Source organism: Pempheris klunzingeri, chromosome 6 (genome assembly GCF_042242105.1).
Source record: "Pempheris klunzingeri isolate RE-2024b chromosome 6, fPemKlu1.hap1, whole genome shotgun sequence".
In the NCBI taxonomy this organism is placed as follows: Eukaryota; Metazoa; Chordata; class Actinopteri; order Acropomatiformes; family Pempheridae; genus Pempheris; species Pempheris klunzingeri.
The window spans coordinates 3,336,933-3,359,205 of record NC_092017.1 but is presented as its reverse complement, the minus strand read 5'-3'; the positions used below and the strand labels follow the sequence as shown (position 1 = coordinate 3,359,205).

Genomic DNA, 22,273 nt, shown 5'->3' with positions numbered 1-22,273 from the left:
GGCCTGCAATACAATTATATACTGGCCGTAAGATAATTTCATGTGACTATTAACAATGGCCTGTCAGTAAATAGCATTCCCACGTCTAATACTACAAATCCCACAACGCACTGAACAGCTGCCGCGCTAGTCCAGACCCGTGCAGCAGCCCCTCCTCCCGCAGGTATAATGACACACCGGTCAGCGGATCAATGCATCGGTCAGTGCTTTTATAGTGACACTTAAGCTAGCCCCCCCAAAATAAATGGCTAAATGAAAAGTGGACTTTGAAAACAGAGACTTTCAAAGCAGGTGGGAGGCAGACTTTAACCTGTTTGTTGATATCGGAGGTAAACCTGTGTGTCTTGTTAGTGGAGCTAATGTAGCCGTAATTAAAGAATAGAACATAACATGGCACTATGAGACAAAACATCAGGACACGTACAAAAACGAAAAAAATAAAACAATAATTTAAAATTCTATTTATTTTATTGAGGAAAGGTTGTTGAAGTTTGGCTGTTTACATTCATATTTCTGAATAAAATATATATTATTATATTATATACTATAATAAAATAGTCACTTTTAGACTGTTGAGCCCTTTCTTTGATTGAGTTTAACACCCCTGGTCTATACCGTATGAAACCCACTGTAAAAGCGTGCAAGCACAGCTTGTTTAGTCTGCCGCCAGCACAGAGAAGGTCAGAGAGGATCTAACTTTGTGATAGAGTCCTAATGAATCCAAACAAAATGACTTCCACATTGTGCAGATGATTTTTTTAATAAAATGACAACAGCGAACAAACCAATGGCAAATTTCAGAATTTTGGAATTATTGCTTGACACACAATAACATGTGGATCTAAGTTGAGTGGTACTACTCGGATTCCACATGAATGATTTGTACCATAGGATGCGTCAAACTTAGCCAACGTGCTTTAACAGGTCAGTCTGGTAATGTTCTGTATCATGGCTGCATTATTCTTTCAGACACAATGAAAGTCAAGCTGGAGCCTAATAGGGAGAGAGACACCAAGCTGCAAACTAGACCTCAGTCCAAAGCCAGCACGAAGAAATGCTCAAACAGACGAAGCCCTTCAAAGAAAGAGAAGAATGGTGTGTCGGCTGCAGACATGGCTCCTCCTGAGCCCGTGGAGAGCCAGGCAGTGGCTCCGTGCTCTGAGGAGGCCGGCAGCAGTGAGGAGCCTCAGCTGGCCAGCAGCTGCAGCCCGGCACACAAACTGTTTCAGAGAACACTGAGCCCTGCAGACGTCCTGCACGTTCATAGCTACGCCAAAGGAGACTACGGGGAGGGAGACACCCCACCCAAGGAGGAGAAGAAGAGCGAAGGCAGTGACAATGAAATGGAGAAAGACAGCAGACATGTTAGCAAAGCAGTGAGTGGACACAGATAGGACACACATTTAATGCTGTACTTCTTTTGTTTGTGCACTAGATCAGAGCTTTTTGCTTATTTGTGTCACTATTTCTAATGCTTTCTCCAGCCACTGCTTCAGTGTGCTTTACAAAATCTGTGTGTGAAGACATGAAACTTCAATCCATTTCAATGATAAACTGCAGTGCACATGATATGAAAAGAAATAATGTGGATTTGTTTCATTCAAAGGAGATAAATATTCATTATGGTCATCATCATGGTCAGTAAGCATGCAAACCAGTATGGTCTTTTGGGAACATTGTCCAGCGTGGATGCTTATACTTACAAAAGGTGTGTCTCCCCAGCAGGTGGCACAAGAGGTGGCTGAAGATGGAGAGTCGGAGAGTGATCTAGGGCAGCTGCCGGGCCATCACCCGCTCATAAAGGATGGCATGAGTGATGAAGGTCTGTCACATCAACTGCAACAAGTCAAGTGGGATGCTTCTCCCTCAAACTTAATACTGAATATGAATGTCCAATATGTACAAATATGCTTTAAGTCTCTAAGATCCTCCCTCCAGCTGTTATTTGATCTGAATGTATGTGCTAACATTACAGTTGTGCTGCTTTGTGCTTTAGAGGCTCCACTGGAGCCCCCCCCAGTAGAAGAGGGTGGTCTGGAAGGGGAGAGCTGGGCTAAACCTCTAGCTCACCTGTGGCAAAGTAGACCTCCCAACCTGAAGAAAGAGAGGGAGTACAACCAGCGAATGGGCTCCAAACCTCCATACTGCTCCATCTGTATGCTGTTCCACACATACCAGCAGGTAATGAGCTGCACAGCAGACTCCTCACCAACCATCAGCAGTCTGTTACACCAAACATATAGACCACACACAACCAACACATGTATGGAGAAAGATCCTCATGTGTGCTACAAATGACTAAATAATGTTCAGGTGTGTTCAGGATGTTAAGACCCAGTGCTGCTGGAGCCTGAGCCACCGTAGTGACCAAATGTTAAGAGGTGTCACACTGTCGGGTGTTGGCCTGTTGACATGTTGCTCATATTAATTCATCCCTCTATGATGAGGGCCAAGTGATAAAGTGAGTTACTGGACCTTTAGCTGACATTGTCAGCTGCTGTTTCTAAGGTCAAGATCAGTATGAAATTTTGTTTTATGCTCTATTCAGTGAATTCTTGCACAAAAATCACTTATTCAGAAGCATGATTTATTCATGCTTTGTCCATGACACCATCTGGCCTCCTTAATGTATGTGTATGTAAGTGTTAAAAGGTTAAAACAGCTTAACATTTTTATTACTGAGGCTAAAAGTACTGTGGCATCAGAGTAACTTTTGGGTACATGTTAGAGTAGATTCATTAGTTACATTACAGAGCTGCACATTCAATTCAATTCAATTCAATTCAATTCAATTTTATTTGTATAGCCCAATACCACAACAGAGTGTCTCATAGTGCTTTACAAAGTTCACTGAAATAAACAAGTGTAAGCGAACAAACAATCTAATAAAGAGTCCAGCAGTCGATGAGGCCAATGGATCAGTCCGGTGGATCAGTCCGAGGCATCACCTGCCCTTTATGACCCTCCTTCTTCGGGAAGGAAAAACTCAAAAAACCCAGTGGGAAAAGAGAAACCTCCGGGAGCACCACAGTGAAGGAGAGATCCAGCTCCCAAGGACGGATAGGCTGTATCCACATCTGGGATCTTATTTAGAATAATGATTGTAGAGTGGTAGTATCCCTTTTCCAGCCTGTTAATGACCATTAAGTGCATCAAATGAAGCCTTGGGCACTATGTACGGGGCTACCAACAGACACTAGGGAGAAGAACCTGGATGGGGGGGCAAGTAAAGTAAACTGTGTAATTCATTAAGTAAAGGTTTGAGTGCACCACAGACATTACTGCCCAGTGAACCAGTAGCTGTTTTCCACATTCAGAACAGGACATGACTATTTGCAGTGTGCTGTAAACTTTGTGTGTGTGTGTGCTCTACCTGCCCTCAGACTGAATGCGCCAACAGTGGAGACAGTCCCGTCATGATGGCTGGTGGGCGGATGCGGACCAAACCTCTAATCCCAGAGATGTGTTTCACCACCACCACAGAGGAGGACTCTGAGTGTGAGGAGCAGCCCATCGCACCTCATTTAGAGGAAGATGGAACCAGCCTCCTCATCAGCTGCTCTCAGTGCAGCGTCCGGGTTCACTCCAGTTAGTACACACACACTGATTAACTTAAAATATTGATTGCAGATATGTAAATTAACCTTACACACCGCATTTTCTCAATTTTCATGCCCCCAATTTCTTCACAGTAAAGTGCTTCTGTAGAATTAGATGTGCTGCCACCCGCATTGCCTGAGGGTGGCAGCACATGTTAACCAACCCTCATAAAGACATGACAAGGGGTGTGTGAGCCACCACACCAGGATGTCACACTGTGTCCTTGTGTATTCTAGCCTGTTATGGGGTGGATCCAGCCAGTGTGACTAAGGAGTGGAAATGTGCGCGCTGCAAGGCCAACGCCATGACTGAGGTCAGTGAACCCTCCGTTTACTCTTCATGGTGCTCTGTTGTTTCATTTAAGTTAGTGAACTGTCCAATTTATTTCTAATTATCTATGAAAATGAGGATCATTTGTTCTGCTACTGATCTATATCTCTTCTTCTTCATAAATCAAAAATCCCAAAATACATTCTATATGTCACATGATCAAAATTCACTATCTAAAACACAGTAGTATTGTGCTCTGGGGCATCAATAAACATTAATAATTATTAAAGATAATTAATAATTATATTGATTAGTCCACCTCGACTGGCGTATTGTAAAACTGTATGTGTGAATGTGTAAGGATAAAGGTACCAGGTTAGGAAAGGATGGTTAGTTACATGCAAGACCCTTCATGGCTGCACAGTAAACTACAACACATCACAATAATCAAACTCAAGTAACATTAAAGCAAATCAAAACCAACACATTAACAAGGTTAAACCATTGCTTAGCCATGTTACGGTTGTGCTATGATATATATACCCAATTAGAGTTTGTTACCAGTCCTCAAAAGAAGATGGTCCTTCAGTGTGCTGCTTTCTCAGCCTGTTGATGAACCAGGCTGGAAGAAGCTTGTGGTTCTTTGTCCTAGCTGTCCTGGTTGCAGGCTAGAGGGAAACCTTAGTTCCTTGCAAGTTAGCAGCTCTGTGCTAACTTGCTGGTGTGCTCCTGTTGCTCTGATGATCAACTGGCAGACTTTGGGTCACACCTGCTGGCGCTAATAAGCTTGGTGCAGGCAGGGCTTTGTGTCGCTGCCATGAAAAAGGTGGTCTGCTCTGCTACAGAACACACTGAGGCTGGAGCTGGAGGCGAGAGATGCAGGCCTGTAAATGGACTCTGGGAAAGTAAAGGACTCTGGGAAACTGAGTTCAGAGAGGGAATCCTTTGTTCAAAAGACAGAGAAACATGTAGTCTCAACCATTTTCTGGTGAAGCATAACAGTGGCTACTGGTCCTTAAAAAGTCCTAAAATATCTTAAATTCACATTCACATAAAGGACTTGAAGAGTTTTAAATAGTCTTAAATTCTATTTGGGAAGTTTTTAAATAATCATTTACTTAATGCTGTACGCCTGGTCTAAAATTCACTCCAATTTAAATGTCTCTGTTATCCTTTTATGCTATGGCTGTAATTATCATGTAGCATATGCAGTCCATATTCATATTTGAATGGCATTGAGAAGCTAGTTAGTTGGCTCTCCTGCAGACTCTACTTTCTCTTGGTTTACTTTATCCATAGCTTTAACACTTTGTCATAAGCCGTCAGTTCAGCTGTTCCTCTCCAGTATTTCAATGCGAGTCTAGTTCCTGTCATTGCACCTGCAGCACCCGTCAGCTTGTACTGATCAGCTTGAACTCCAAACTGCTGTCTGAATCTTTTTTTCTGCCCCTTTTAGCACCAAAGCTCACACTGTATGCCCTTCCTTTTCCGTGCCCTTCCTTTTCCTCACTTTGCCTTTGAGAACTGGTTTGTAAGTTATTTCCTATGTGATGGGACTGAGATGAGTGCTTGTGATGTACTCGTGGGAGCCTTTCTACTTTGAAGGGTTGTCCTGAATGATTTTGAGTCAGGTCTTTTGTGAAGAGGTGGAGAGGTGGTCACTGTGTCGAGACGTGGATCAGGTCACTGTGAAGTTTGGTGAAGAAATTTGACGATTAAATGCATCAGTATGGCCGACACTGAAGAAAAAGTTCAAAGATTTGTTTAATTTACTGTACCTCAGCTTAGCTCACCTAGTGCTGTGTCATCTCCCCTGGAACAGGCCCTGTGGCATTTGGTCCAGCTAGATGCAGCTGACAGTGACGGTCTCACACTCCACTGCTCTGAATCCAAACTAAAAATACCAGATTAAATCAAAATTGTTGAAACGTTTAAAGGCACTACAGCTGCTGAATCCTGAATGTGTTCTTCTAAATATTCTAATTTTCTAAATATTAGCTTACTTACTCAAAAGGGGTTGCTGTGGCTTAGTGGTATAGCGGGTCATCTACTAATTAGAAGATCAACGGTTTGATCCTGGCTCTTCTGAATGTCAAAGTGTCCATAGTCTTTAGTTAAGATAGAGAAAATATGATATCGGTATGTGAGTAGTTCTTCTTGTCTCTATACTTGAAATCAGTAGGAAACATGTGGCAGAGTGATGCCTTCAGATCACCTTAGAACTTTTCATACCTCTAAATGGACCCAAATGTGAGTCGTGAAATCAATCATTTCATGATAACTCCTTAATTTTGATTTCCTGTTCTTGCTCCCTTAACCCTCTGGAGTCGACGGACGCGCCCCATGTGTCCAAATCACATGACCGATATAAAATGATGCTTGCTAAGTTTTGCTTTTAACTTGTGTCGAAAGTGTGGACTTCAAACACTATTTCAACCTCACATAGGAGCACATGTTAGGCTCAAACAATGGCTCAGGTAGTGCCTGTTATTGTTCCATTTCTGTGTGGTACAAGTCGAGGCTAAAACACAACAGAGTGTCTGCGTCGCATTCTGGCTGCGAAGCGGCTGCCGGAGTTGATTGCTCCCACTCTAGGTAAGGCTCTAAATTCCACCAGAAGCGCCGCAGCATGTTTCAGAAGCGAATCAATGTCTCATTGGGTGTAAGAGGAGATGTTAGAAGAGCACAACCCTCTCTACTGCCTGAGCCAGAGGCTTGATAGCAATATCAAATAACAGCGGGCTAAGGGGGTCACCCTGCCTGTTACCTCGATGGGGGGGGAAGCTACTAGATCTCAGTCCTTTGGTTAGGACAGCTACGGTTGGAGTATTATACAGAATTCTGACCCAATTTGCAAAATTCTCTCTGCGTCAAGAGAAAGGACCAGGGTCCATGAAACTCTGTGACAACTGAATAACATTAAGGAGCCTTCTCATATTATCATAAGAATTCCGACCTTTAATGAAGCCGGTCTGGTCCTCGTTAATAATGTGAGGTAATACTTTTTCCAACCCCCTAGCCAATATTTTTGAACTTCTGATCAGAGTTGAGTAAAGCTATCGGTCGGTACGAGGCACAGCTGTCAGGACACTTTCCTTTTTTAAGAATAAGGGAGATGTTGGCCTCTCTAAGTGATTGGGGTAGTATCCCACTTTCAAATGAATGGTTAAACATGGCTAAAAGAGAAACTCCTTATAAAACTCGCATCCAAACCCATCGGGCCCTGGAGCCTTGCCAGATGGCATAGATTTTAGGGCAAGCAAAGCTTCTTCCTTAGTAATTGGAGCATTAAGTTGCAATTTTTGGTCCTCCGTAACTTTGGGGAGATGCAGGTCTAGGAAAAATGCTCGCATGAGGGCTAAGGCATTGTCTGGGTGTTCCAATTTATATAGATTTGTGTAAAATAATGCAAATTCTTTATTAATAAGTTATACCATCACCACTCACGACAGAGACAATTGTTTGAGAGTCTGACCTATTTTTGACAAGATTAGCAAGAAATCTGCCAGGTTTATCCCCAAATTCATAGAGCCTTTGTCTAGCAAATTTACGAGAACACTCGGAATTCTGAATCAGAAGAGTATTCAGTGCGGTGCGTGTAGCAGTCAGCTCTTTAACCCTTCAGAGTCTGGGGTAAAACTTTTCATTTTACCTTTGTGTTTCCCATTAAAACTGCTTAGCTTGCCTTTCTTTGTGTCTTTCTTTTCAGCACAACCTCACCTATGTGATTCTACAAGTATTTATTTATTTTGACATAATATATGGACACACTGTATGTATGTATCTTTGGAGGAGCGGGGGTCTGCGCGGACACCTCCTCTCGTTCGTCTTCACGCGCAGCATCCACTTCATCCTCTGAAACTGGAGTCAGATTCAGCATCTTCTAACTCGTAGAAGAGCTGTAGTGCGCGACTTCGGCTCTTCATAAATTTAATCTTAATAGGCCGATCGACAAAATTCAAACACTTGTAAAAAGTTTGAAGTGTCCGCTTTCCAACAGTCTTTGAATTGAGCACCTGCGTGCTTGTGTCACAGCTTTACGTTTTCAAACGTGCGACATGTGACTTTGGCGCCGTGTGGCGGTCCTAGACTCCGAAGGGTTAAGCAAGTTTGGACTCGGCGCTGAGATATTGAGTTTCTCCAGATCAGCTAGCTTAGGTTCAAGACATTTATAATGTTCATCTTTCCGATGCCTTTTGGATGCTGCATATGCGATAATAAGACCCAGAGAAAAAGCTTAAGGATTATCTGTAGATGCGGCATTAATCGCATAGAATATCTTGAGTTCAGAGGTAAAGTAAGAGATGAATTTATCATCTTTAAGGAGAGAGGTCTGAAATCTCCAAAGCCTAGACAGCGCCCTGTCCTCAGAAAGGGAATAAACCAAATACAGGGGGGCGTGATCAGATAAGATAATGCTGCCTATTGTGGATGACTGAACTAAAAACATTTTTGATGAGGGAATGAAGAAATAATCGATTCTGGTATGGCTCATATGGGGGGAGGAAAAGAATGTAAACTCTAAATTAGTGGGATGGAGCTCCCTCCATACATCAGAATATCCAATATAGCACTCCTTTAACAATTACATAACGGCTTTGACTGTCTTTAACACAGGCAAGGGATCTGAATGCTAGCTTTCTATTAACCAGAGAATAGTCACACCTCTGCTGAAAGAGGAGTAGGAAGCTGCAAAAACATGCCCCACCCAGCCTTTCTGTAATTTAATAATATCCTTGTCCTCTAAATGAGTCTCCTGTAGAAATGCAATAGAGACATCTTCTTTTTTCAGGTGTGACATTACTGCCAGTCTCTTTGCTGGTTTTTGGAGGCCTCGGACATTCAAGGAGCATAGCTTAATGGTATTTAATCTAGACATACAGACCATTAACTATAGTGAAAGGATAGATAGCCCGAACCCGTTTCACAGTCCCCCTCCTATCTGGTGCATACATTACATAATCCATAAAATCAGAAACCTAGGGTAAGTATGTTGGGGGGGAATGGAGAGTGCCACATCAGCAGGTGCCTTAGATATTGCCTATACATGTCCCAAGCCAAACACAAAAACTGAACTGAACACACATAACAAGTACAGTATACAAAACAAAAACAGACCAGAGGTCCTTCCCCAGAGAAACAGGGACTGCTCACCATACAAGCAACTTTCAGGTTCACAACTGTGAAAAGGTAAAAAAAAAGAGTATTCACACCTCAAGCAGCCGTGCCACTTGGTCAGGAATGTTGAAAATGAGTTTTTCATCGATCACTTTTATAATATTGGCCGTCATGAGGCTGAGAGCTTTAGCAAGCGCAGGGTCCAGTCCATCGGATATGTCAGAATCGGCCTGGCCGCTATCTTGAGGGCCCTCATCAGGTTCAGAGAGAGTATCCTTTTTGTCTTTGTTCGCTTGGTGTCTTCTCATTTCGTCAAAAGGTTGCGGCCAAAAGCTTTCTAAGGACATAACACGCGACGCTTAGAACATAATAACTTCCAAAACGCGGTTGAAAACAGGATAATTATGTATTTACGGCCAAGTGGCACGGAGCCCACGCCAGAAAGTTGCGTTCACCTCACCGCCATCACGTGACCTCACATTAGTTCTTAAACTAATAAATGGAATAACTGCAGGTTTCTAAATTCTGAGTTAAGTTACACAGGAGATGCTTATACCTACATAATACAGCTGTAAATCACTTATGTGGGCCCACATAAACAAGAGATGGGCAAAGCTATGTGTACATTCAAGAGTGAATCAAACCACAGTTATATGTTTTACTATTGTTAGTACAAAAGTCAAAAACAGTATTTTACTACAGTGGCTATTGGTTTGGCTGCAAATAAAATTAATGTAATGTAGATTTTGCTCTGTTTGTTTAGACAGTTTATTGATCACATGTTTTTTTTGCAGAGTTGCTGTTTGTGTTCGCTGAGAGGCGGAGCCTTACAGAAAGCCAACAACAACAAGTAGGTTATTCTTTTAGAAATGGGAGAGTACAGCCACACTCCATGGCAGACATAGACAGAAAACTCCAATAGTCCCGGTCCAACTCGTTGACTGTTACTGCATGTAGGATGTACAAGGTGTAAACACAGCGACTGGTAGATTATTGACTGAGTAATAAGTAAAATTGAGTTAATATTCTGTTTCAATAATTTCGTCTGATAACATGGAACCATGTCGTGGTTTTGTTTGGGTGCCATTCCAAAGAAGTTTTGAACATGCCATATTTTGCTCATTTTAAAGTTCATACTTGTGTTTGGAGGTCTTACTGTGTGTCTGTGTGTGTGTCTGTGTGTGTCTGTGTGTGTCTGTGTGTGTCTGTGTGTGTCTGCGCGCGCGCGGGCATAGGTGGGTACATGTGCTGTGTGCAGTGGCTGTACTGGAGGCACGTTTTGTCAACATCACTGAAAGAAGTCCTGTGGATTTAAGTGGAATCCCTTTGCAGAGGTTTAAACTGGTGAGTAACACATGGCCACACACTGATGGATAAGATACTATTGCATTCTTCTCTTGTGATATGGTGTTAAAGTGATGACTGAGTGTAGCTAGCATAAACAAATTCAGGCCTATTGCAAAAAACAGTAAGGGGTTTGATTCCAGCCCGTGCCCCCTCCCCTCTCTTTCACTTGTCTCTATCTAATAAAGCCGTAAATGCCAATAAAAATAATCTTTAAAAACAAATATCAGACATATTTAAACAACAGAAGCACGGCCGCAGATCCTGAAAATGTCTTAAAATGCCATAAATTGAACTGATGTAGACACCCTGAAAAGGTGGACACAACTGCATAGGGCTCTCCCTCTTTTTCTCAAGCTTTTTGATCCAGATAGTCAACTGGGACGGACAGGCTAAGAATACAAAAGGTGACAGCATTTCACAGACAGAGAAAACGGTGGACATCTAAGACGGTCTGGGGTATGCCCACCCAGAAGAAAAAAAATCAGAATTTGAACGATTTAATGCATCATTCTGGCCTGGCCTGGTTTATCTTGACAATGAATTCTTGAACATTTGGCTGTGTGTGGCTTTGTGTAAGCAGGTTATATTCAACAATCAAAATCTAAAGTTTTTCACAAGCTATAACTTCCCTGGTAACACCTGAGGGTTTGACTAATACCTGGGACAGTCATTACCATCCCATAAGGTTCTTATGCACTGGAAACGAGTTCTATATTGTTTATTACTGTACATAGAGAGTCAAGTTTCACCAAGTCAAATTCCATGTTTGCCTGCTCAAACTTGGTCAATAAAGTTGATTTGATTTGATTTGATTTGTACACATTGTTCACTACTCCAGTTAATAGGATGAATCTTAGATAGGTCTTTGCAACAGAAGATATTTCTTGCTTCAGCTCATAGAACCCTTATGCTAGCTAGACTGAGTACGGTTGACGGACAGTAAATATAATCTGACAGAATGCGTAACGACAAGACTAGCAGCTAACCAACGACGTCCCCAAATCAACATCTTTCTCCAACAAACGATTGGCCATGTGTAACGATTCTGTCGGTCGCAGCCTGAAGCAGCCAGATCAATGTGGGATGTGAGATGATTGCTTGTGCCGACTTCACCTTTCAGGATTGTAGCCCTGATTTTCCACTTTTTTTTTTCTCAACTTTATTCATCCCGAAGGAAATTATTTATATTTACAGTTTTTGAGGCCTGAGATTGCAGGGCTTGCTCTCATGGGCACAGATCACTGTGTGTGAACTGTTCCATGACATGATCAGACAGTGATGGTGTAGTACAAAGTGTCAGTGAGGTCAGAGGGGCGGTGTACTTCCTGCAGCTTGTGTGTGACAGTCTCGACCCAGTGGTGTTCAGAGGATAAGGACCTGAAGACACTCGCTGCTGGAAAAAAAAAAAAAAATATATATATATATATAGATAGATAGATATAGATAGATATATAGATATAGATATAGAGATATAGATATAGATATCTATCTCTCAAGAGAATGCCAAGAGTGTGCAAAGCAGTAATCAGAGCAAAGGGTGGCTACTTTGAAGAAACTAGAATATAAGACATATTTTCAGTTATTTCACACTTTTTTGTTAAGTACACAATTCCACATGTGTTCATTCATAGTTTTGATACCTTCAGTGAGAATCTACAATGTAAATAGTCATGAAAATAAAGAAAACGCATTGAATGAGAGGGTGTGTCCAAACTTTTGGCCTGTACTGTGTGTGTGTGTGTGTGTGTGTGTGTGTGTGTGTGTGTGTGTGTGTGTGTGTGTGTGTGTGTGTGTGTGTGTGTGTGTGTGTGTGTGTGTGTGTGTGTGTGTGTGTGTGTGTGTGTGTGTGTGTGTGTGTGTGTGTGTGTGTGTGTGTGTGTGTGTATTTAAAAAAAGAAAAAAAGGGCAAACAGAAATAAAGCCCTGTTAGTAATGTAAGTTTTTTTTTTTTTCATTAGTGTTAGATGGGTACAGACTGAAAGGTGAAGGAACATCCACATCCTGTTTGATCACTTGGCATTCAACAATTCTGATGGCTGAAGTTATTAAGTGGGAGCACTTCAGCTGCTCTCAAACTAACACTGATCCTTAAGTGTTAGCATCAGTAAAGCTTCCTGAGCCCCAGCTCCTGTATTTTAATCTTTGACAGAAATGTTACTACTGTAAGAAGCGAATGAAGAAGGCATCCGGCTGCTGTGTGCAGTGCTCTCATGGCCGCTGTCCCACTGCCTACCACCCCACCTGTGCCCAGGCTGCCGGAGTGCTCATGCAGCCAGATGAATGGCCCTTTGTGGTGCATGTAACCTGCTGTCGACACAAAGGCCCTACTCAGATCGAGGTAAGGAGCTGCTGAGGATCAGGTAACCTCTCTTTTTGGGACTTCCTGTGAACCAGAGATACACCATTTCCTGCTCTTTCACTGGTTGTACAGCAGTGAAAGCAGTATCCAGTACTGTTGAATTAAAGTATTTCAAAATGGTAGAGAATGGTGAAAGTTTCCAGCCAACAAAATGTGATATTATGTATCTACTCTTACAGCGCAATAAAGCAGCCATGCATGAGCTGACTGTGGGACAAAAGGTAATATGCAAGCACAAGAATGGCCGTTACTACCAGTGTGATGTGGTGCAGCTGTCCAAAGAGACCTTCTACGAAGTCAACTTTGATGATGGTTCCTTCAGTGACAATCTCTTCCCTGAAGACATTGTGGTACGGATTCTTCATCTAAATCTAGTCGTTTGAAAGAAAGCTCAGCTCAGACAGTATGAAAGTGACAGAGGGCTAGTGAAAAATCTAGAATTGCCCATTAAGTACATTAACCCATAGCATTAATGACATATTGTGCATTTATATTTATATGCTAGGTATTCACCTACGACCATGAGTTTTTTTACATTCTTCCGGTTTGACAAGGTCGTTATTTGTTGCACATTACAGCTTTTATGACAATACAGTGCTACATTTTATGGAATTGTTTATTGGAGACAATATTCTAAGCTGTCAAATATTTTCCTTTATTAATCTCAGGGACAGAGAGAAACAAGCCTGTATTTGGCAGCTCGTATTACAAACAGGCCTTTATTCCTAATTTCCCCATAAATTCTCTGTAAGTCCTTTCAAGTGTGCCACTTGTTTCCATGAACCAGTATTAAGCTACCATGATTGAAACTCAACACTCCCTCCAGAAGTTACCCATTAAAACTTTTTTAGCCTTCCCTTAGCTAAGCTTTTAATGTGAAAAAACACCAAGAAGTGTTGACTGGTAGCTTAACATCAATCTGACTGCATTAGACTTTCAAGAGAAAGAAGCGCAGCAGATTGGTGAGAATGACATGACTCTGTTGGTGTTCTGATACATTACACAGAATTTACCATCTGAGCTGATGTAGGTAATTCAATTATTTTTAGCTGGCCTGTACTTGTCTACATGCTGGGTATTATTTGAGGCTGTTTATTGTCTGAGAAGTGTTAAATTTAACTTTGACACTAAGCGTGTTTTCTGCTAATGCTTGCCAGACCACTGGAATGTTATACACATTTCAGCACACATTCACTCTGAGCCTGTATTCACTTTGCTCACAACTCTGCTCTGCTTGTTTTGCCTGTTAGAGCCGAGACTGTGCTCAGCTTGGACCCCCACCCCAGGGTGAAGTGGTTCAGGTGAGATGGACAGATGGCCTGGTGTATGGGGCCAAATTTGTGGCAGCTCATGCCATCCACATGTACCTGGTAAGATCTTTTTATTTGTCTTTTTGGTTTGTGTCATATCACAAAGTTTGACTTACTATAAGTTGCAGCTAGAGCCTGACCAAGATGGGATTTTGGAAACCGAATCGGATCGACTGAATCGGAGAGGAAATTTTCACTGATTACTGATATGGTGGCGGATATTGGGAATTTGGGAATGCTACTCTCTTGTCGCCTGTGTTCTTGTGTTTATGTGACTGTGACATTGACTGTGACATTTTGCAGTGTTGTTTATTTGTCAGACTGAAAATGCTGAGAGGCAAGACTCAGAGCAGTGACAGTCAGTCTTCCCATCACTGTCATGGACTCATCCTCCAGCAGTAACATTAGTCAGGCAGCTTTCCTATGTTGTGGGGGTGTGGCTTTGGAGAAAAGTCTAGAGGGGGTGATAATTTTGGTTAGATACTTACAAAATTTGCTACTCTTGCTAGTTTCGCCAATGTTCCAGACCCTGCCTTCAAAATGATGAAAACACCCCTCAAGCATGAATTGCCATCTTGTTGGCAAGTAGGACTTGGCCACTTTAGGACCTGGACCCTGGACCCACCCCTTACCATAACCCTGAACCTGGATTTTGAGAAAACTATGAAAAAACTAATTGCAAAATTTGACATTTTTCAAGCATAAGTAGAGTGGAGCAAAGATGCAGCTGACTTGAGAGATTAAAATGATAAAATAATTTAGACTTTGGGCCAAGCTGTTAAGGTTCAACATTGTTGTTGTTGAGTGTCATTTTATGTTATCTGAGTAGTTGGTGGAATTTGCAACCCACCTCCCAATTTGGTGTTTACAGTGTTTTGGTGCAGGAACCTTAGTGGAACTGCTTAGTGCCCTAAAGACAGCAAAACGCTATGTTACCACTCATGTTACTCCACCCGCCACTTCCAGCTCTGCAGTGGACGCCAGTTTTCAGGCTGTTTTGATTGACTGTAGTCTGAATCACAGCTGCTAAGTAGCTTTTCACAGTCTGTACTAACCTGCTAGCAGCAGTCAGGCTGTGGGTGTGCTGACCAGAGGTGAGAGAAGTATTCAGGTCCATTACTATAGTAGCAGGAACTACTAACAGTACTAATACAACACTGAACTACAAACAGACGTTTTGTGTCTAAACCTTACTGTGGTAAAAGGTTAAAGTCCATCAGTATTGTAGCAAAACTTGCTGTGCTTGTTCTGTGACAACCACAGATCTCTAAACAGTCAACTTTTCACGAGCTTCGAAAACCAGCCTGTTTTCAGCTTTGTGGAGAAGAATTTCAGTTCATCTGAAACCTCAAACATCTCCACATTTTGAGATACATGGTTTTCACTGGACAGGAAGGGGATGAACAAACTGTGATCTGAAAAGTAACTAAAGCTGTCAGACAAATGTAGTGGAGTGAAAAGAATGTTTCCCTCTGAGATGGAGTGGAGTTGAGGTATGCAGAAGATCGAAATACTAGTAAAGTATACATACTTGAGTAAATGTACTTAGTTTTCATTGTAACCTAGCTTACTGTCTAGTTGCTAGTGCCGCTGACAAACAAAATAATGTAAGTACATGAGTGGATGTATTTGAACTAATACAATCATGTAGTGTTTGTTGGCCTTTATAATCAGAATCAGAATCAGAATTCCTTTAATAATCCCCAGGGGGAAATTGCTTTTTGTTACACACAGCTCCAAAAGAATAAGAATACACTTCAAACACAAAGTAAAATATAAATATATAAAAGTATGAATAAAAAAAAAGATGTATTAAAAATTATTATTACAAATTATTACACAGCAGTAAATTACTGCACCAGGTGAGTCCAGAGTCTTATAATAATAATAACAATAATACCACTACTAATAATACTAATAATAATACTACTAATAAAAATATATAACAACATGCACAATCATAGTAAGGCGCTGTACTATATAATACCAATAATACTACTACCACTACTACTACCACCAACAATAACACATAACAACATGTACACTCAGAGTGAGGCGCTGTACCATATTATAACAATAATAATAATAATGATACAAATAATACCACTACTAATAATAATAATATATAACAACGTGCACCTTCAAAGTGAGGAGATGTGTTATATAATACTAATACTACTACTACTACTACTACCAACATGTACACTCAGAATGAGGAGATGTATTATATAAATTATAATAATAATGATAATAATAATAATAATATAATATATACAACAACATGTACACACAGAGTGAGAAGCTGAATCATATAATAATGAAAATTATTAATAATAGTAATAACATACAACAACATGTACACACAGAGTGAGGAGCTGAATCATATAATAAAAATAATGATAATAATAATAATAGTAATAACATACAACAACATGTACACTCAGAGTGAGGAGTTGTATAGATTAATGGCCACAGGCAGGAATGATTTCCTGTGGCGCTCTGTAGTGCATCGTGGTACAATTAGTCTGGCACTGAAAGAACTCCTATATCTAACCAGCACTTCATGGAGTGGGTTGGACACATTGTCCAAAATAGCTCCCACTTTGTGAAGCATTCTCCTCTCTGACACCAACGTCAGAGAGTCGAGCTTCACTCCTACAACGTCACTGGCTCTGCGGATCAGTCTGTTCAGTCTATTGACATCCTCTACCCTCAGCCTACTGCCCCAGCATACCACAGCATAGAAGATAGCACTGGCTACCACAGACTCATAGAACATCCTGAGCATAGTCCTGCAGATGTTGAAGGACCTCAACCGCCTCAGAAAATAGAGACGGCTCTGGCCCTTCCTATAAAGGGCATCAATGTTCCTCCCCCAGTCCAGTTTGTTATCAGTGTGTACCCCCGAGTACTTATAATACTCAACAATGTCCACACTGACCCCCTGAATGAAAACAAGGGACACCGGCACCTTGGTCCTCCTCAGATCCACCACCAGTTCCTTTGTCTTTGTCACATTGAGCTGTAGATGGTTCTGCTCACACCATGTGACAAAGTTATCCACAACAGCCCTGTACTCGACCTCATCACCCTTGCTGATACACCCAACCACTGCCGAGTCATCAGAAAACTTCTGGAGATGACAGGTCTCCGTGCAGTAGTTGAAGTCCGTGGTGTAGAGGGTGAAGAGGAAAGGAGAGAAGACAGTCCCCTGTGGGGCCCCGGTGTTGCTGACCACTCTGTCTGACACACAGCGTTTCAGGCGCACATACTTATAGGTTTTAAAATAAGAGCCTGGGCCTTCTGTACTCTGTTTCCAGCCTGGTGTTTTAGCCTAAACACATGGAGGCATTATTTATGAGCTGTATCGCCCAACTCTAAGTCACAGCAGTAGAGAGCTCTACAGTCTGGTGTTATTGGATTGTTTTGATTGGTTAGTCAATCAATCAGATCCTAATTCTTTTCACTACGGTGCTTAAGTTGTTATTGACCTTTGGCATTTGTCTCCTTTTCTTTTTATGCAGCAACTTAGGAAGCTTTGTGTTTGTATAAATTGATATGATGCTGAAGACACTTTTACTCTGTATCCTAACTGTACTGTGGGACACATTTCTGGAGTATAGGTGGAATTTGAGGATGGGTCTCAGCTAACAGCCAAGAGAGATGATGTCTACACTCTGGATGAGGAACTCCCCAAGAGAGTTAAATCCAGACTGGTAAGTGCAGCCCAAACCTGGGCTCTTTGTTTCACCAGCAGTGTGCCTCTAAGTGGGGCGACAGAGCTGGTCGTCCACCAATGGGAAGATCGGTGGTTTGACCAGTCCATATATAGAAGTGTCCGTGGGAAAGACACTAAAGCCCAAACTCCTCAACTACTCCTCCTCCTACTGTATGAATGATGGGTGAATGTGAATGAATGTGTCTATCCCTCACTTAGACTTTAGAGCTATATGAGCACAGTATCATTTGACCCTATGTGTTCAAAAGGATGAGTTGGATTTTACAATTTGAAAAGGCTATGAAAGGCAGTGAAAATGTTGTCATGAAATGTGTTTGTCTCTGCAGTCCAAAGCGTCCGACATGAGATTTGATGGGATCTTTGAAGAGAGGGAGATCATCCAGGAGTCCAAGAGACAGAGAGTGATCAACTCTCGTTACAGGGGGGACTACATAGAGCCTGTGATTTACAGAGCCATCATGGAGTAATCCTCACTCTCAATCTGCTCAGCCACACACCAGCAGCACTGACGCACTGAGCTGTGCTCACTGTACCTTAACTTAGCAGCTAGCCACTGAGAGGCCGTAGCTCCAGATGACTTCCTTCAGGACCCACTCTGGACTCTTCTGTTTTTTACTTCTCATTCTTCCACCTTTGTTATGTCAAAGAGAATTCTATTTGCTTTGTTTGAGCAAGGAAGCAGCAGTATTTGTATTTAAGTTCCTCCATACAGTACAGTGGTCAGACAGTGCATGGGACATTTGTTCACTATGGTAGCATTCGGACAGTAATGCACCTTCCCAAAAGACCAGGCTGGAGTTCAACTGTGAACTACAGTAATCTCAAATTCATTTCTCAGAAGAATTTCAGTCAACTCTGCCACTTGAGTGTCTGCCTAAGCTTAAAGAGTAATACAAGCGTCATTTTCTTTCTTTGCTGCTGCCATTAGTGCCTATGATGATGCCTATGACGGAGCCCGACAGGTATCGAAGGGAAAAGTTTGGATTTATTTGTACCCTTGTATTTAGAATTTGTAAATGACCAAAGAGTGCTGAATGAATTCATTCAAATGAACAGACTTACTGCAGTTACGCCTTTAGTTCCTGCCTCTAACACACTCTTTCGCTCACTTGTGTGCATGATTTACTAAATTATGTGCTGGAATTATCCAAAATGTTTCAAGCTGTTACCGGCTGTTTTCATCATCAGTTAATCTACCTGTATTCTCTCAAACAGTCAACTAATTGTTTTTCTATATATTGTATGAGTGAAAAGTGCTGTTTACCATTTCTGTGAGCTGAAATTGAAAATATTCATGTTTTTATTTAGTTTGGATTCATTCCTAACCCTTAATATAAGGCAGAGAAAAGTAGTAAGCTTCACATTGGAGAAGCTGGAACCAGGAAATATTGGCCTTAGGACTTACTGTTCTTTCTGTCAGTCAATGAATAGACTTTAAAAATGTTGCCTCTGATACCTGCCAGGCTCGGCTTGAGTTTGATTGAACACAGCTTCATTTAGGAATAAGCACCAAGGTAACACTGAAACTGAAAGAATCAAGGCCCAAAATAGATGGTGACATAGGGCTGCTTTGCTGCATACAGCATCGCAGAATAATGCAGGACCTGACTCTGTTCAGTCCTTTCATGGTGCAAACCTTTTACACAAGTCAAATGACCAGAAACACTGGATACACATCGGGGGCCTGGGGCTTCAGGGTTCTTCTGCCTGGTTGTTCCGTTGGCCTTCCTAACTGGTACTGCCAAGTTTGAGGTCAAAACCTTTTTGCTTAATTGTATTGATTACTGATGGGGTTAGGATTAGGGCCTGCGAGGCTGTTCTCTTTTGCTCTAGACATTGCATATCTGCTTGCAACATGGACATAGATGATTTGCAACCAGAGAAAGTAATTTCTCAGCAAATTACATTTGAAAAGAACCCAGACAACACAAGCCCTGTCCAAACTTGAATGAGGCATCAGAATAAGACATGGGCCAGGTAGCAGAGCTTTAGGCCGGACCCATCAGTGACCTCTTCAGTCCACACATCCATGTAATTGCTGAAAATCTCCATGGCTTTTCAAACCGTTGAAGAACACTTATTACTGAAATAGGTATTTTCCTAACATGGAATAACTCTTCACAGATGTAAATCAGACACCCGATGCACTGGTATTATCCTTTCATTTAAGGAATACTTCACCCAAAGTATTTGTGTGAGTTAGCTACTTGCCTGTGAGAGCCTGGAATGATGCACATGAATGTTTGTATTCATGATCCTTCATGAAAAAGTGACATTTCTTAAAACAGTGAAGTCACACAGATTGTCTTTAACAGAATACGCATACAAAAACCATCTCAAAGTACACGCTATGGTTGTCTGCATTAGTGCAGGTCAAGTTTCTGAGTTTCTCTACCAAACGCCACCAGATCAGTCCTGTTTTTATACATTATTCTGATTTTATTTTTAAAGATTTTTACATTTTGAAAACATTGGAGATTTATGCCTTTTCTGCGTGAAACAAAAGCAGCCAAAGTTATAATAGTAATTAGTATAGTAATAGTCAGTAATCTCATCAGATTACAGTAGTAAACAAGATTACAATTTTAACCAGATGACAGCTTTCAGCACTCAATTTTTAAGGGTATATAAAATCGGGTAATAATAAATAATTTTCAATCAAACTTTTTGCTAAGCATTAGAGGAGCATGGCATTCATTTGGGACCTCAGTAGCAAGACAGAATTTTACAATCTTGATAAGGTCCACCTTTGAGTTGAAATTATTCTGATATACATACATTTTATATTTATAAAGTGTGGCCAAGATATATATGGCCACACATATGTAGCAAACATTGATGTTTTACAGTGTAAAATAAATTGACATACTGAGCGCATAGTTGAATACTGCAAAGTCAGCATGTGAGGAAAGTGCTCAAACCTGCCAGGAGAAAAGTTCCTCCCAGTATTCCAGACCACGTGGTTGGAATATGGTTACCAAATAATAATATATGGATGAAGTATTTCTTTAAGTAGGGGCAATGCCAGTTAAAGCATTGTGCCTCCTCTTTAACTGTAACTATGAACCGCATTCCGTTACATTTAATGTTGTACAGTAGAGCTGAATAGAACTTGTACATGTTGACTTGATTTTATCAGCCTATTTATTAAGGTGCTGTGAGAAAGTAAGCTCTGCCTTACAGATTACAGTCTGCAGTAGTACTGCACAGGTTAATGTTGACAATGTATGTTCTATTTTTTCTACAGTGTATAGATGAATTTTAAAGAACCCATTCAGATTTTTAATGCGCTTTGTCTGCCCAGTTGTTTCCTCACTCTTCTACTGAAAGTTGTGCATTGCACTTTTATTTAAGTCCAGTTCAGAAGGACCTTTGAATGCTTCTGTGCTGCCATTGCTAATTTGTTAAAAATCGTTTTTAGAGTGTTAATCGTACATTTCTAAAATGTCTCATGGATTTTGTACCCCTCCTTCTTGTCCGAGATCATCGATCACGTTGCACTGTGTTGCCAGATGAGGTGGCCTTCACGCATCATCATTTGCCTGTGAACTTGTTCTTGTTGTGGTTCAGGACCGCTGACAGGGGAACGTTACCTTCCTAGTTGGTAAATGCCAAGTCAAATACCCTGCTGTCAACAGCCCAGTGGAGAATGAATTTATGTTATTCATAAAGTATCAATAGAGCTATACGTGGTGGGGTCAATTTTTATTCCATTTTATTTTTATTGTTTTTGTAAAATATGTTCTATGTGTTTTTCACAGAAACCTGTGAAGTGTAAATGCCATGTAGTCTATTTTAAAACGTTACCTGATGACCTTGGAGATGAGCTGTCTGTTCTTATGGTATCCTCCTGAAGAGAAATAATTGACCTTCCAGATTATCTTTCAAGCATTTTGTAAAATTCATTTGTCTGTTTCAGTAAACAAATTTGCTTCAGCACTATTTGTCTTCATTCCAATAGTTTTTCTCAGAAGGTTCTCTTTGTTAAGGGTTTAGAAGATGTAAATAGGTCAAGCTTATGAAGAATCAATTTTGCTAGTGGGTCAAGTCATTAATAATGCTTATGTGTTCTAATAAGCCTTCAAGTTTCAAATGTCATGTCAAGTATTTGTCTAATCAGCTGCCAGCAAAAACAAGTGTGTCATCTGCAATTGTAAATTTTCTATCTTTAATAATGAACGAATGCAGAATGGAAAAAAAACCCTTTAAACAATTAGACAATGACAGCAGAGATGAGAGGACAATATGGGCGGATGAAGACTGGGAATAACATATAACTGAAGTCCTGACCACATGTAAAGTAGCCAAGTCAAAAGTTCAGAATCAGGTTTATTGTCATTATACGTCAAAGTACAATGAAATTCCGTATAGTTGGTGCCTTAAACCCTTGGCCACCAGGACATCCCATAACTGATAGTATTTAATAAATGGATTGCAGCTCTTTACCAGAAGGTCAGAAGTCAAACACTCTCACCCAAGTCTTAAATTTTGTCTGAAAAGCCACACACCACCTGAACTTCGACAACCCCT

The 22,273-nt window shown here is 41.1% G+C and overlaps 1 protein-coding gene across 2 annotated transcripts in view; it reads left to right on the top strand.

Moving 5' to 3' along the window:
• Positions 1–21,679, top strand: part of kdm4aa (lysine (K)-specific demethylase 4A, genome duplicate a) — a 30,081-nt gene extending 8,402 nt beyond the window's left edge. Inside the window, exons 11-22 of one of the 2 annotated variants that reach the window (XM_070831720.1) lie at positions 970–1,376; positions 1,726–1,822; positions 1,997–2,181; positions 3,384–3,588; positions 3,837–3,913; positions 9,783–9,838; positions 10,224–10,332; positions 12,485–12,673; positions 12,874–13,044; positions 13,945–14,064; positions 17,628–17,720; positions 18,070–21,679. In XM_070831720.1, coding sequence (XP_070687821.1) covers positions 970–1,376; positions 1,726–1,822; positions 1,997–2,181; positions 3,384–3,588; positions 3,837–3,913; positions 9,783–9,838; positions 10,224–10,332; positions 12,485–12,673; positions 12,874–13,044; positions 13,945–14,064; positions 17,628–17,720; positions 18,070–18,210 — 1,850 coding nt within the window. In that variant the 3' untranslated portion in view covers positions 18,211–21,679. Of the gene's footprint in view, positions 1–969; positions 1,377–1,722; positions 1,823–1,996; positions 2,182–3,383; positions 3,589–3,836; positions 3,914–9,782; positions 9,839–10,223; positions 10,333–12,484; positions 12,674–12,873; positions 13,045–13,944; positions 14,065–17,627; positions 17,721–18,069 lie in introns of both variants that reach the window. The other variant, XM_070831719.1, reaches the window with a different exon arrangement.
• Positions 21,680–22,273: the final 594 nt, after the last annotated feature.